At 40.4% G+C, this 15,051-nt stretch overlaps 1 protein-coding gene and 1 long non-coding RNA gene across 9 annotated transcripts in view; one reads left to right on the top strand and one right to left on the bottom strand.

Annotated features, from left to right (window-relative positions):
- The window catches only part of prex2 (phosphatidylinositol-3,4,5-trisphosphate-dependent Rac exchange factor 2), a 351,801-nt gene that overhangs the window by 87,379 nt on the left and 249,371 nt on the right, over nt 1-15,051 (bottom strand). For all 8 annotated transcript variants that reach the window (XM_069921298.1, XM_069921299.1, XM_069921297.1 and 5 more), the window contains one exon: nt 11,504-11,594. In XM_069921298.1, coding sequence (XP_069777399.1) covers nt 11,504-11,594 — 91 coding nt within the window. The remainder of the gene's footprint in view (nt 1-11,503; nt 11,595-15,051) is intronic.
- LOC138755396 (uncharacterized) overlaps nt 1-15,051 on the top strand; it is a 59,907-nt gene that overhangs the window by 32,389 nt on the left and 12,467 nt on the right. The gene's annotated exons all lie outside the window — the stretch shown is intronic.

Here is a 15,051-nt window from a genome sequence, read left to right on the forward strand (position 1 = left end):
ATGGACTATGATGTCGTCAGAAATGTTTGCAACTCCAGGAATGCCTTGAATCACTCGATGGATTTCATGCTGTAGATCTCCGAAGCTGCATTAATTCCAAATGATAGTCTCTTGTAACGATACAATCCACAGTGAGTCACAAATGTTGTTACATCTCGGGAACCTGGATCCAGCTCTAATTGATGATAGCCCCATTTCAGATCAATTTTTGAGAATATCTTACTGGTAGTTAGTTCTTGAAGTATTTTCTCCACTGTTGGTATAGGGTGTCGTTCTCGAACTATAGCTTCATTGGCCATTCCCATGTCAACACATAGTCTTATGTCACCCTTTGGTTTGGGCACAATCACTACGGGTCTGACCCATTGTGTCGAATGTTCCACCAGTTCAATAATGTCTTGTTCGATCAATTCTTTAATTTTGGCTTCGACTTTCCCACGAAGTCCAAACGGAGTTCGGCGCATTGGTTGTGCCTTTGGTTTGACCGTTTCATCTACCGCTAGCTTCAATTGTCGACCTTTCAGCTTTCCTACTCCTTGGAAGACTGCGGGGAATTCTTGCTTCATATCCTCGTATGACTGAATTGAATTGACACAAGCTCCAATATGAAGTATTGCCAGGTCTTGCGCTGTGCTTCTACTCAGCAATGGTTCTCCCCTCTCTTCTATGACCATAAACTCCGCTTCGGTGTACTTATCTCCAGCTTCAACAGTTGCAGTAAAACATCCAATGGTCTGCAATGGCTTGGTTGCTGTGTATGGATACAGTTTCTTGGAACACTTCTTTGAGGTACAGATGATCTTTTTCCTTTTCAACTTCTCCCATAAATGTCGATCAATCACATTACTGTCACTGCCTGAGTCTACAATGACCTGCACTGTCACTCCACCAATGATCACTGGGACCTTCTCATGACGTATTTCATTCAACGTAAATTGATAATATCTCTGTCCCTCCTGGGTATCATCATCGTCACCGTCTATCTGGCAAATGGTATCTTTCTTTCCAGGATACTTTCCTTTCCCCCAGGCTTTGCCTTTGGAAGTTGTACTCTTCCTCTTCTGGTCTGCATTGGACTTGCTTTTGCACTTCTTTGCAAAGTGGTCCTTACCTCCACACTTTATGCAAACTTTGCCTTTGGCCGGGCAATATGGGTCTTTTCCAAAGTGACCTCGGTTTCCACATCGATAACACTCCACGTCCTGTGTCGGCGTATATCTTGGCTGATTATGGCGATGTGAGAGCCTCTTAATTTGCTGGCTTGAGTTATCTTTCAGGGTCATGGTATGAAATTGCCCTTCAACAGCCTCTAATGCAGCAGCAATGGTTAAAGCATCGGTGAGTTCCAACTCACTCCCTCTTTCCAGTAGACGTCTTCTGAGTTTATCTGATCTACAGTGCTGTACGACTTGATCCAATAATTGGTTGTCCAAATCAGCTGGCATGTAATTGCATCCAACAGCTAGCTGGTGTAGTCTCGTCACGTACTGAGCAATTGTCTGGCCATCTTCTTGTCTCGTTCTCCGAAACAAATGGCGTTGAAATGTAGCATTCGGTGTCGCTACATAGTGTGCATTTAATGCATCTACCGCTTTCCGGTACTCATCCTTTCTTCCAGTATTTAAAAGTGTCTTAAATGTTTCCTGAACTGCGGATCCTGCGGTGAAAAGAAGTAACGCCCTTCTCTGCGCTTTTTGTTCAACTGTACCGGTATCTAGAAATAGGCCACGACTGTCGGCGTAGGATTCAAATTCTTCCAGCCATGCCTTCCACTTCACACTTACAGTGCTTGCATCACCCGTCGGGTCAAAATGAGCAATTCCACTATGTGTTAGAAAGTCACAGTTTGCACCAGCCATGAGGAAATATTCAAGCCCCAAAGTACTGAGACAAAGAGAAAATTCTTATCACCTTGAAGTTGTCTGTAATCCTCTGTAATCTTGTTTAGTCTTTAATTTTCTTCAAGCTTCTTCCATCCTCGTCGCCAATGTCACATTTGTGGCCCGAAATGTGAAGTTAATAAAACATTAAACACAAGTTTTATCAGGTAAACTTCTCTGTGGCTTTATTCTCCCGTTTCCTTTGTTCTCTTGCTTGTGTTCTTATCTCTCTCTCATACCACGTGACTTCCGGTACATCTCATACATATTCATTATCATGACAAATGTCACTTTGTTATTGTGGCTTAGACACTCAGAAACGTAGACATCAATATCATTGCACTAAGTGAGATAAGAATTACAGAACAATACAAGCAGAAAACAGGCCCTTCGACCCTGGTAGTGTGTATCAAATATTAATCTGCCTCGTTCCACCAACCTGCTCACAATCCATATCACTCCATGCTTGCATCTATATAAATTTTTCTTCAAAGTTAAAATTGAGCCTACATTCACCAATTCAGCTGGCAGTCATTCCATACTCCCACAACCTCTGTGTGAAGAAATTCCCCCTAAACTTCTCCCTTTTCAACTTTAACCTATGTCCTCTGTATCTCACCTAACCACAATAGAAAAAGTCTACTTGCATTTACTCTTTGGGCCTTATGCCCATCATAATTTTGTATACCTCTATAAAACCTCCCCTCATTCCTTTATGCTCCAGGGAATAAAGTACTAACCTGTTCAACCTTTACCTGTAACTCAGTTTGTCAAATACCAGCAACATTAAAGTTAATCTTCTCAGCACTCTTTCAATTTTATTCATATTTCTCCTGTAGTTAGGTGACCTAAGTGCACATATTACTCCAAATTTGGACTCACCAATGTCTTAAACAAATTTACATAACATTCCAACTCCTATACTAAATACTTTGATTTATGGCCAATATGCCAAAAGTACTCTTTAAACCTTATCTACCTGTGATACCACTTTTAGGGAATTATGTAGCTGCATACCCAGATCCCTCTAATAGATTGCAGTTTTTCAGTGCCCTACCATTTTGTATATCCTACCTTAGTTTGTCCATCCAAAATGCAGATATATTTAAATGTTCTTAGCCACAGGTAAGGTTCCAGAGAATTGTTGGGTAGCTCATGTGGTTCTGTTGTTTAAATTGGTTCCAAAAATAGCCCAGAAAATTAGAGACCAGTGAATTTGGCATCAGTAATAGGTAAGTTATTAGAAGGTGACATAAGAGATCAGGTTTACAAGTATTTGATTGTCAAGGACTCACTAGGGAGAGTTAACAGCTTTGTATGTGGGCGTCAGTGTGTAACCAGACTGGTTGAGTTTTTCGAGCAGGTTTCCAAGAAAGTTGATGGATAAAAAGCTGGGAATGTTGTCTACGTTGGCTTTAGTAAGGCCTTTGACAAGGTCCCATATAGGAGGTAGTCAGGAAGGTTCATTCGCTCAGTATTCATGGTTAGGTAGTAAAGTGGATTTGACATTGGCTTTCCGTGAGAAATCAGAGAGTGGTAGTGGATGATTGCCTATCTGATAGGAGGCATGTGACTAGTGGTGTGCTTCAGGGATCAGTGCTAAGTGCATTGGTTTTTGTCATCTCTATCTATGGTCTAGATGATAATGTGGTAAACGGGATCAGCAATTTAGCAGATAACATGAAGAATGGTGGCGTAGTGAGCTGAGAAGAAGGTTTTCAAAGCTTATAGAGGGATCTGGAAAAGGTGGAAAAGTGGGTTCAGCCTGTTCAAAGCCTTCTGGACCATACAAGAGGAGATAGCTGGCTGTATAATGTTTCACCTGAGATAAGGGAAACAGAAAAGGAACTCTGTAGTGACCTGAAAGAAAGAGGATAACATCTGGAAAACCTTGATGGGGAAAGTTTCTTCGGCAAGACACTGAAATGAGTGAATGGAAGGAATCAGTTTAAGTTCAATGAGCAACAAATCTCTCGCTGAAAACCGACAAGAACCTTCCTGAGCAGTAACCATTTGCCTTTCAAGCACCCAAGCCTGGTGAAGATTCATAAATGTTAAATTCTGTACACAGTATAAGAATTGCCTGATACCAGTGAACTTGGAGGAGTGAGAAGTGAGATTGGACTATGAATCAAAGATCTTTTCTAAACTTATACACACATTACATACATGTGGGCTTAGAATTAGAAGGGGGTTAAGTTAAGTTAATAGTAATAAGTTAAAGTTTGGTCCTGTTTTCGTGTTTAAAGATAATTAAAAGCAACTTTTGTTTACGTAACCATTTGTCTGGGTGAATTTCTATTGCTGCTGGGTTTTGGGGTCCACTGGGCCCATAATAGCCTATTCTCCTAATCTTTCTTAGTCTCTCTACAGCTTCTACATTTCATCATCATTACTTCCCCATCAACGGATCTTTGTATCATCTGCAAATTTAGCCACAAATCTATTTATTCTGCAATCCAAATGATGAACATAATCATGATAAGAAATGGCCCAATACCAACCCCTGTAGAACACCACTGGTAAAGGGTAGCCAAGTAGAAGAGGATCCCTTTATTCTCACTCTGTTTCCTGCCAATTAGCCAATGCTCTAACCATGCTACTATCTTCCTGTAATCTTCCATGGGCTCTCATTCTGTTCAGCAACCTAATATGTGGCATTTTGAAAAAGGGTCTTGAAAATCCAAATTTACAACATCCACTGCATCTCCTTTGTCTAGTTTGCTTGTGGTTTCCTCAAAAAATTGCAGTAAGATATCAGGCAAAATTTTCCCTGATGTAAATTATGCTGACTTGGCTATCTTGTCATGCACCTCCAGGTACTCAATCATCTCATCCTTGACAATCAACTCCAACAACTACCCAACCACTGATATTAAGCTAACAGGTCTATAATTTCCTTTCTGCTCCCACCCTCCCTCCCTTTTTAAATAGCAGAGTGACCTTTGCAATTTTCCATTCCTCCAGATCCAAGGCAGATTCTATTGATTTTGAAAGATCATTACTAATGCCTCTACAATCTCTGTAGCTACCACTTTGAGAACTCAAGGGTGCATTCCATCTGGTCCGAGAGACGTTTCAGCTTCCCAAGCACTTTCTCCTTGGTGATTTTGACTGCACTCACCTCTATTCCCTGACACCCTTGAAAGTCAGGTATACTGTGAGTATCTTCCACAGCGAAGACCAATGCCAAATACTCATTCCGCTCCTCTGCCATCTCCTTGTCTCCCATTACAATTTCTCCAGCATCATTTGCTATTGATCCTATTGCATCTATTTTAATCATAATCTACTTAAAAAGCTTTTAGTAAAATTTTTTATATCATTTGTGAGCTTCCCTTCAAAGTTCATTTTTTCATCCCTTCTTAGTTGCCTTCTTTAAGCTTTTAAAAGCTTCCCAGTCCTCTATCTTCCCACTAATTGTTGTTTCATTGCATGCCCATATCATCCACAGTTGTGCCATTTTTCCATTCAAATATTTCTTCTTTTTTTGGAATAAACCTGTCCTGCGCCTTCTTTATTTCTCACAGAAACTCCAGCCATTGCTGCTCTGCCATCCTTCCAGCTAGGGTGCTTTTCCAATCTACTTTGGCCAGTTCCTCTCACATACCTCTGTAGTCCCCTTTATTCCTCTGGTACAGGTACACAATCCTTTATCTGGACATCTAATATCCGGAAAGCTCCAAAATCTGGTAATTGGGGAAAGAGACAGCAGTGCGAGTCGGGCAAGCGAGAGACCGGCAGCACGAGTCGGGCGGGCACAGGCGAGAGACCACCAGCGCAAGTCGAGCGGGTGAGAGACCGGCAGAGCGAGTCAGGCAGGCAAGGGGAGGGGCGATGGCAGCGTGATTGGAAGGGTGTGGAGGTGGATACGGCAGCACAATTCCGGTGGGCTTAAATCTGGCTTTCCGAAATCCGGAAAAATCAGAAATTTGGAACACACTGTCCCCCAAGCGTTCTGGATAAAGGATTGTGTACCTAGTATACTGACACATCCAATTTTAGTTTCTCCCTCTCAAACTGAAGTGCAAATTCTGTCATATTATGATCATTGCCTCTTAAGGGTTCCCTTACCTTCAGCTCCCAAATCAACTCTGGGTCATTGCATAATACCCAATTAGGGGGAACTCTGAATTGTTCTGTGATGAATAAAGGCAATGTAGATTAACCTTGGTCAGATTAATCCAGGGTATTCAGCATATCTTAGATGAAATTTACAGCCCTGAAATTGATCATTCAGTCAGAATTATCTTTGTCCATCTTCTGCTACACACAAAGCTCCTTGTTCTCAGATCTACTCTTTCTATCTTGCCCCATATCCCTCTGTTTTCTTCACCCTCATGCCTCTTCAGTGCATTCTAATTTAAGGTTTTGAAAACAAAGATTAATCCCCTTGTCTTATTTTCCTTCCTAAGGTATGCTCTATTTTTTTTTGCTGGAAGGTTATTCCATGCTTTATATAAAAAAATGAAAACGTAACCTTCATTGATTTTATTTTTAAAAAGATCAAAATAGAAGGGGAATTTTCTGTAGTTATTATTTTCATCATTGCTATCTTAAAACAAATTCATAGAATGACATTTTGTTCAATCCTGCTGGTTGTTTTTTTTAACGTCACAGTTTACTTACAAGTTTTGATTGCCCAACTATGTCCTTCTCTTGTTTGTTTGCAGAATCTCAAAGTCTGATTTTACAGAGTGTAAGATGTCAAAAGCAAAGCAACATTTCTCCTTAGAGAGAAGGTGCATCCTATAAAGCATTCCTTTGATGCCCCAAACTCCTCCCTGCCATCAAGAGTCCTGCACTTTAACTGCGAAGCAGATCTAAATGTGTCAGCACTCTGTAATGTTCAGAAGCTCTGAGATAACATCTGCTATAAATTAAATTGCAGATTTGGAAAAACACAAGAAATGCAGATGCAGGAACCTTCAACAAGCAAAGTTGAGCGAGAGGGATTTAGCAGATTCAGTCAGCATCTAAGAAGAGAACTAGACAGTCAACATTTCAGGCCAACACTTTTTTTTGCGACTAGATTGGGAAGGGATGTGTCAAGCATAAAAGGGAATGAAGAAGGGGGCATGATACAGGAAAAGGTACAGATGAAGGTGGAAGAGGTGAAGGGGGGGAAAGAGGGGAACAGATCACTGTGAGTGAGATGTTTAAGAGACAAGAGTGTATGGGAGCAGCTAAAGGATAGAAGGAACAATGGATCCCAGTAGGGGTAGGGGTTATTGAAAATAGAAAATTTGAGGTTTGAGGCTACCCAGAAGGAATATGTTTTGTTGTTCCTCTAGTTTATTATTGTTGAAGCCGAGGACAGACAGGTCTGTGTGGGAATGGGAAGAAGAATTCAAATGGCTAGCCACAAGGAATTCCAGCTTGCACTTTGGACAGAGCATATGTGCTTAGCTGTGTTCAGTATCTGGAGGAGGTCACAATGAATGCAAAGAATTCAGCTGACCAGGTTGGTTGATGTGCATGTGAAACTTTGCCTCCCCTCGAAGGTCTTTGGCCCTGAATGGAGATGAGGTGGGAGAGGTACAGACAAGTGTTTTCAAAGTGAGTTTCCACTATGGCTTTAAAAAAAAAGGTCCCAGCCCAAAACATTGACTAGCCACTTCTTTCCATGGATGCTGCCTGAACTGCCAAAACCCTCCAGCTCATCCATGTTCCATTAAATCACAGGTTCATTTCAGGGAAAATAAATGACACTTTGCTGGCAAGGCGATTAAGTTGAAACTGCAAACATCAGCATCCAATTAGTTGACACACAAATTACAGTGTGCTAACTCAATACATATTTTCTCATTCTGCTTTTCATCCACCTCAGTCTGATCTAAATTCACTCAGTACAGTGCAGATGAAACCGAGAACAATCTGCTCATGAAGTTAACTCCACATTGCATAGAACTCCGATGTGAATATTCCTTCAGAGCTGATATATCTTTACAGTTTGTGCACATCAGCGGTGCAGCAGAGAAATGGCGTGCTTCCTTTACTGAGCTGCTATTAGTTATGGTGTATGTAGACTCTCCAGTGCTCTCTATAGAAGATCGGCTCTCCAAAGCTTAGATTCTATCCTCAACTATGAATTCCTTAAGTAATGCTCTGTGAGACTATAGAATTATCTGACTCCAACCTATAAAAGTCCTTTCCTTCAACATTTATCTTACAGCAATATAATTACAAGAGGTAATGCAGAAAAGTGTTTCATCCAACTGAAGTGTGTCTGATAGCACAAGCCCAGGCAAATCATCGCTTCTATAGTTGACAGCGATTCACTTGGACACAAGCTCTGACATTCACACCTCTCACTTCAATTTCCCATTCCCCAATGTGACATTTAGAATAAATACAGAAAATATAATGGGCACCTATGTTTCTACAGCAAACTTAAATGATAAAAGCTGGAGGTACCCAAAGTAGAGAAAAATTGATTGAGGAAAGATAAATTAAAATTGATTGAGACATAGATTTTAAAGATGTCAGAGACAGGAATGATTCAGGTGTTGGAGGAGGAGTTCAAAAATGCCAATGTAGTTGAACGATCTCTCACAAAATTATTGAAGATCGTCCCATGTCTCAAAATTCTGACAAAGACAACCTTCCTCCAAAATGGTTCATGACAGCAAAACACTGCCAAGTATCACTAACAGGATGAACTAAAGAATAAGCATCAATTTTAGCATTTAGCTTTACTTTATAATATTAAAGGCTCATGTTTTGAGGATGTTTGGTGTCATCTTACAATTAAAAATTGAGCTTTGCTTCACAATCTTTTGCTGTCATTTTAATCTTCAAGAATAAAAGAGAATAAAGAGGCCAACAGTTGCAAAAATCAAGAAAAAAAATTATCCCAATCCATCTACAGATGGTCTATATCTAGTTTTAATTCATGTCTGTTATGGAACAGGAAACTAATCAATGCTCACAGCAGCCAGCCACATTCAGAAACTGGCTGACTGCAAACAGGAAACTAAGATGAAAGGTTTAAGTGAGATCCCGCCATTAAATTTAGCAGGAGGTCCAGTTACTCACATTTCTGCAGTTTATATACACTTCAACACATTCTGCTACCCTTCCCCCACCAGCCCATTTTTCTCCTTGAGCAGACCTCTTCCAATACAATTTTGGGGAGCAATCTCTGCAATTCTGCACCCACAATATTTCCTCCGTTTTCTGCTTCTGCTTGTCTGCTTCCAAATATAAAGGGATGTGTGGAAATATCCAGAGAATCTTGTTATAGCATCACCAAGGAAAGGGTGAAAATCAAAGCAGATGTTAGATAAAGAGACTAAACTCAGCCACTTCTTTGACTGACAAGACGTTGAAGGAAATTACCCCCTTTTATACAGCCCTGATGTCTGTATTTTTTTATATACACAGGTGGCTGGCTATTGTTGATGAACATTTAAAAAAGACTGCAGAAGTCAGAAATATGAACTGCAAACAGAAAATGCTAGAAACACAATGCAAGTTAAGTAGCATCAGCAGAAAATGAAGCAGAACTAAAGTTTCAGGTCAAAGACCTCTCATGATCGAAAGTAAAGGCTGTCACAGATCAGCCATGAGTTCATGAACTGAATGCATAATTCAGACTTTTTCTCAGGTCTGACAAGATCCTTGACATTAAATATTAATTTTGTTTCACTTCCTACTGAGGCTGCTCGACGACAGTAATGAATAAAGGTTTTCCCCCCACAAAAGATGCATTGCATTTAATGAATATGAAAACATATACTATGAATGAGATGGAACTATCTATACATTCTAGTATTTGACTTTCTGAGGCAACCTAATTATCAAAATTATAGGATCCTGCAAAATAAAAACTTTCGGAAGTGTTTTTGCCTTCAGGATTTATTGTTTCTTTTTGTCAGCTGCAGTTTTCTGAAATTTCACACCTTCTCCTTGAGAGTGAAAGCATTTTTTGACTAAGTCCATTTCCATTGTTGGTATCATTATACAGCTGACCACTCGATGAGCAGTGGGAAGAACCCCTACCACCACACCACACTATGTGGTCTCTTTAATTACTTTGAGATTAATTTCTGTGATTCTGATTGCCAGCTCCATCAGCAAGAAGAGCTGATACAGCCTGCCTCCAAGAGGAGGGAGGCATTGGGCACCCACTATCAGCTTGGTGAGTTGGTGAGAAGCATCACCTGTGTCTATCGTGAGAGATAAACATCAAAAATAAAAGCTTCCTCTGTGTATTGTAATTGAAATTATTTCCAATCATAACACAAACTTATATTTTTCAATGCACTGTGCAGAGAGAAATTTAGAGCCTTAGTTACACAGGACAGAAAAAAAAAGCCCTTCAGCCCAATTCATCCATGCCAACCCAGTTGCCTAACTGAACTTGTCCGTTTTGCCTGTATTTGGCACATATCCCCTGATCCTTTCCTATTCACGCATCTTTCAAAAGGCATTTTAAATATAATTGTACCCCCCTTGCACCACTTCCTCTGGTAGTTCATTACAAATACCCAGCCTCTGTGTTATAAAGGTGGCCATCAGGTCTTCTTTAAATATTTGCCCTCTCACCATAAATCTATACCATCTAGTTTTAAGACCGCAGTAACCTGGGAAAAAGACTGCGACCATTCACCTTAACTCATCTTCATAATCTTATATAGAGCATAATAATCTCTGGATTGTTCCCAGTGCCGAGTGCTGGTGAGATTAAGGATAGAAAGACAGACCAGATGAATGTGGGGCTGGGAACCTGGTGCAGGGGCAAGGATTCTGTTCTTGGCCCACTGTGATCTCTTCTGGAGCAGTGATGACCTGTACAAGAGGACCCGTTTGCACCAGAACTGGAGGAGGGGACCATTAGCCTGGCAAGAAGACTTGTTTGTACTACTTGGGAGTGTTGAAAATGATTACCTGAGGAGTGTAGAGGCAGGTTCCTTAAAATGCATTCATTTCAATACAAGAGGCTTAACAGTAAGCCAGGTGAACTTAGGGTGTGGATTAGCTCAGAACACTAGGATATTATAACCATAAAAGAAACATGGCTGAGAGAAGGGAAAACATGGCATCTCAGTGTTCCAGGGAATCGATACTTCAAGTGTGATACCAGTTCAGGAAAAGGGGGAAGACATGACAACAGTGCTTCGTGAGGATATCTGTCTCCTTAGAGATAGGATTGTTTCCTATGACTATGTAGGTTTCTGCCAGGTGCTCCAGTTTCATCCCACATCCAAAAGTTGATTAATTGGCTTCTCTAACTTAGTGTAGCTAAATGACAACAAGAATCAAAATGGAGCTGATAGAAATGTGAGAGAGAAAATAGTTTTCAGAAGTATAAGATAATAAAGAGAGAAGAATGAGATTTCTACAAATGTCCTGCTGGGGACTGGCATGAACCCAATATTATTGCAATAATTAAAGTCCATTCAAATTCATGGATGTGGAAGAATAATTCAGATATTAATACAAATTCTACTGTTATTTTCCAAGTTAAAAACGATAATGTGAGAAAATTCTTTAATCTTCTACACAAAGAAATTCAAGTGACTCAAATTCCAAATATTAAGCATTGTATTCTTTTCAAACATTATCCCTGTAACAGGATAGGGTTTTGGCAATTAATCAGTGATAATACCAAATGTTACCTTGCAGATTTCTTTTTGGAATGAAGCTTTTAGTTTGTTCAAATGCCTTTGCCACAGCTGGCCCTTTCAGGAGGTTAGCGACTGCATCCACCTGTTGGAAGCAAAGGAGTATCATTTGCAGAGCATACTCTGTTCAATTTCAGCATTAAAATTGGATTATTCGGTAAGATGAAGGACTTCAAGTAACAGAATAATTGTGGTGCTACATTCTGCTTCAGAAATTTATTTCCATTGACTTCATTGGAACTAAAATTTCAGAAGCTGAGTTCAAAGGAAAAAAAAATCACTTTGATGTTGTATCTTTTGCACATCCGAATGTTGGTATGTTTTTGTGTATTTTTCATTTTAATTCAACCAGTAATGTACTTAGAGAATAGGAACTTAATTAACTAGCTGAAGTGCACATTAAACATTCTGAATCAATCTCCAGATTCATCCTTACTATCACACCAATTATTGTCTGAAGGATAACATTTTCCAGTTATTTTAAAACAGGCCTTAGAACTCTTGTATTGGCTTCAAGACAGACATGACCATGTTAACATGAAAAACAATTAGAGAAGGGTTTTTTGGTTGTTGTTTGATTAGTGTAAATGGGTGCACAATGGTTAGTGTGGACCTTTTTAAGTTTCCTTTGAAGAATAACTGCTTAATCTCCAGGATCATTTGTATGAACTTTCTTTGAATTACATACAATTAAAAAAATCTTTCCTTAAATAGGGGGATCAGAAATGTTGCAATTATCTAGATCTGATCTCTGGTGCCTTACACATTTGAAGTAAGACTTCCCCATTTTTATATTCCAACCTCCTTGAAGGTAAGGCCAACATTCCATTAGCCTTCTGTATTACCACTGACATTTGTATGCTAGTTTTCTGTTTTTTCCGGAAAAAATGCCCCCAAATCCCACTGTGAGGCAGCTTTCTACAATTTCTCTCCATTTAAGTAATAGCGCTCTTTTGTTTATCTTTCCAGATTTAAAAAAAAACTTCCAATCTCAAACATTAGTCAATGTTTTCCACTCACAAAATCTTTCAATTTCTATATGTAAACTGTTTGCAGCTCCTCCTTTTTGTGTCATCTGCAAATTTACCTGCAATACATTTGCTTTTTGCATCCTAATCATTCAACAATTGTGGTGTGGTCACAGCACTGCTCCCTACAGTATCCCACTGGCCTCCTTTTCCATATTTGCTGGCTTCTGCCTGTTCGCCAATCCTCTTTACATGGTTTGAAACATGATGGTCTTTTAACTTGCACTTTCACCTTTTGTGTGGCACCCTCTTTAATCTCTTTTTGAAATTCCAATTCAATATCTATTGGTTCCTCACTATCCAATTTGGTCAAGTCTATGTCAAAAAGCACCAGTGAATTTGCTTAATATCTCCCACAAATTTGTCAGACACTATCCCGCCCCCCTAAAGCTATGATAACTCTGATTGAATAGATTACAATTGTCCAAATGTGCAAGTATTACTTCCTTAATATTTGATTCTAATATTTTTCCAGAAGTCCTTTTCTGAATAGGGATGTCACATTGGTAATTTTCCATTCCCCGGCACTTTTCCAGAGCTTGGGGAATATTACAAGTAATAAATCCTCTATCTTACTTTCTCTTCTTTTAGTGTCCTGGGATGCAAGTCATGTAGGCCAGCAGTCTTGTAAGCCTTTTATCCAATTAGTTTTCCTAATACCAGTTCTCTGAGGTCAGCTGAATTCCTCTATGTCTCATATGTCTTATTGATAATAAGCTATATTCTAGGATGGCACATTTATAGAGATTACAGAGAGCATAGCTCCAGCATCTTCTTCACTAAACTGCAATGCATGATGTGCATAGGAACATAGGAAGTAGGAACAGGAGTAGGCCAAAAATGGCCCATCGAGCCTGCTCCGCCATTCAATACGATCATGGCTGATCTAATTTATGTATAACCATCACATTACCAAATATTGGCCATTATCAGCCACCACACTCACCAGCTACCTTTTCTGTTAAGGTCACCATTGTATTAAGCCTTCACACTAATTAGAACAAAAAAAATCATCCACTAATAACCTAGTAGATATTGTCCACACCAAGAAAAATGCTTTGTTGAAGTTAAAAGTAATTGGTATAAAATCCAATAACCAATGTGTTAAGTCTGAACAGCAACAATGTATGACCACAAAGCAGGCAGGAGCCTGAATAAAATGGTGGCAGGAGGACAGGATGGAGCACAGGTCCACAGGCAAGAGGTCATAGGTGGATGTGAGTGGGAAGGCACAAGAGAAAAATGCGGAAGTTATAGGGGGAGAAAGCTTAGTGAATGGAAAGGGAAGAGGTGGAGAGCTGGAGGACAGGGAGATGGGGAAGAGAAGCGAACAGAGGATTGGCCTCGCGGAAACCAGAGTAGTCTATATTAATGCCATCCAGTTGGAGTGTGCCCAGACAGATTATTAGGTGTGGCTCCTTCAATTTATGGGTGTGCACGAGGCCATTGTCAGACATGTCAGCACAGGAGTGGGGCACAAAATCAAAATGGTTGTCCACTGGGAGATCTCCCCCCCCCACCACCATTGCTGCGTGCATAGCGAAGGAACTCAACAAAATGATCTCCCAGTCTTCATCCAGTCTCTCTGATATAGAGAAGGTCACAACAGGAGCACCGGATGCAGTTGATGACTCTCTCAGACTCACAAGTGAAATTTTGCTTCACTTAGGACTGTTTTGGTCCCTGAATGGTAGTGAAGGCAGAGGTGTGGGTGCAAGAGTAGCACTTCCTGCGAATCAAGGGGTAGGTACAGAGAGAGTGATTAGTGGGAAGGGATGAGTGGATAGGGGAGTAATGGAAGGAGTAGTTCATGTGAAAGATGGAGAGGGAAGGAGAGGGGAAGATGCTTCTGGTGGTAGGATCATGTTGTAGGTGAAGGAAATAGCAGAAGATGATACATTGGATGCAGTGGCTGGGGGGGGGGGGTGGTAGATGAGGACAAAAGGAACCCTGTACTTGTATTTAGGGGAAGAGGGGCCCAGGGTATATATGCTGGAAATGGAGGAGGTGCAAATGAGGGCCAAATTGATGGTGCCAGAAGGAAAGCCACCATTTTGAAAAAGGAGGACATCTTGGATTAACTGAAATGGAAGACCTCTGTCGTGTGGATTGTGGAAGGTCATGTGACCTATCTGGCTGGAACCTAGTCAGAAGTCACATCACCTGCCAATGAAGGATGGACTCTGCCCACCCATTAATGTACATCTGTCCATTGGCCCCTTTAAATCACTTACTGATTACCTGGGCCGGACTCCCCAGCTTATCGCATTTTAAAAGCCCACCACATGCAGCATATCATCCTCTTTGCTCCTTGGTCCTGACTACAAATGCTACTCTATGCCAGGTTATGATCTATGGATATTGCTGGAAGAGTCATTGGTAAGGTGTGCATGACCTTTAGTCTGGGTGTGAAAAGGTGCAGTCAAGGTAATTGTGGGAATTGATGGGTTTGTATAAAAGTTGTCTCCCAAGATGGAGACTCAGATGACAAAAGGGGTGAGTGTCATCAGAGAT

Source organism: Narcine bancroftii, chromosome 2, assembly GCF_036971445.1.
Source record: "Narcine bancroftii isolate sNarBan1 chromosome 2, sNarBan1.hap1, whole genome shotgun sequence".
NCBI lineage: Eukaryota > Metazoa > Chordata > Chondrichthyes > Torpediniformes > Narcinidae > Narcine > Narcine bancroftii.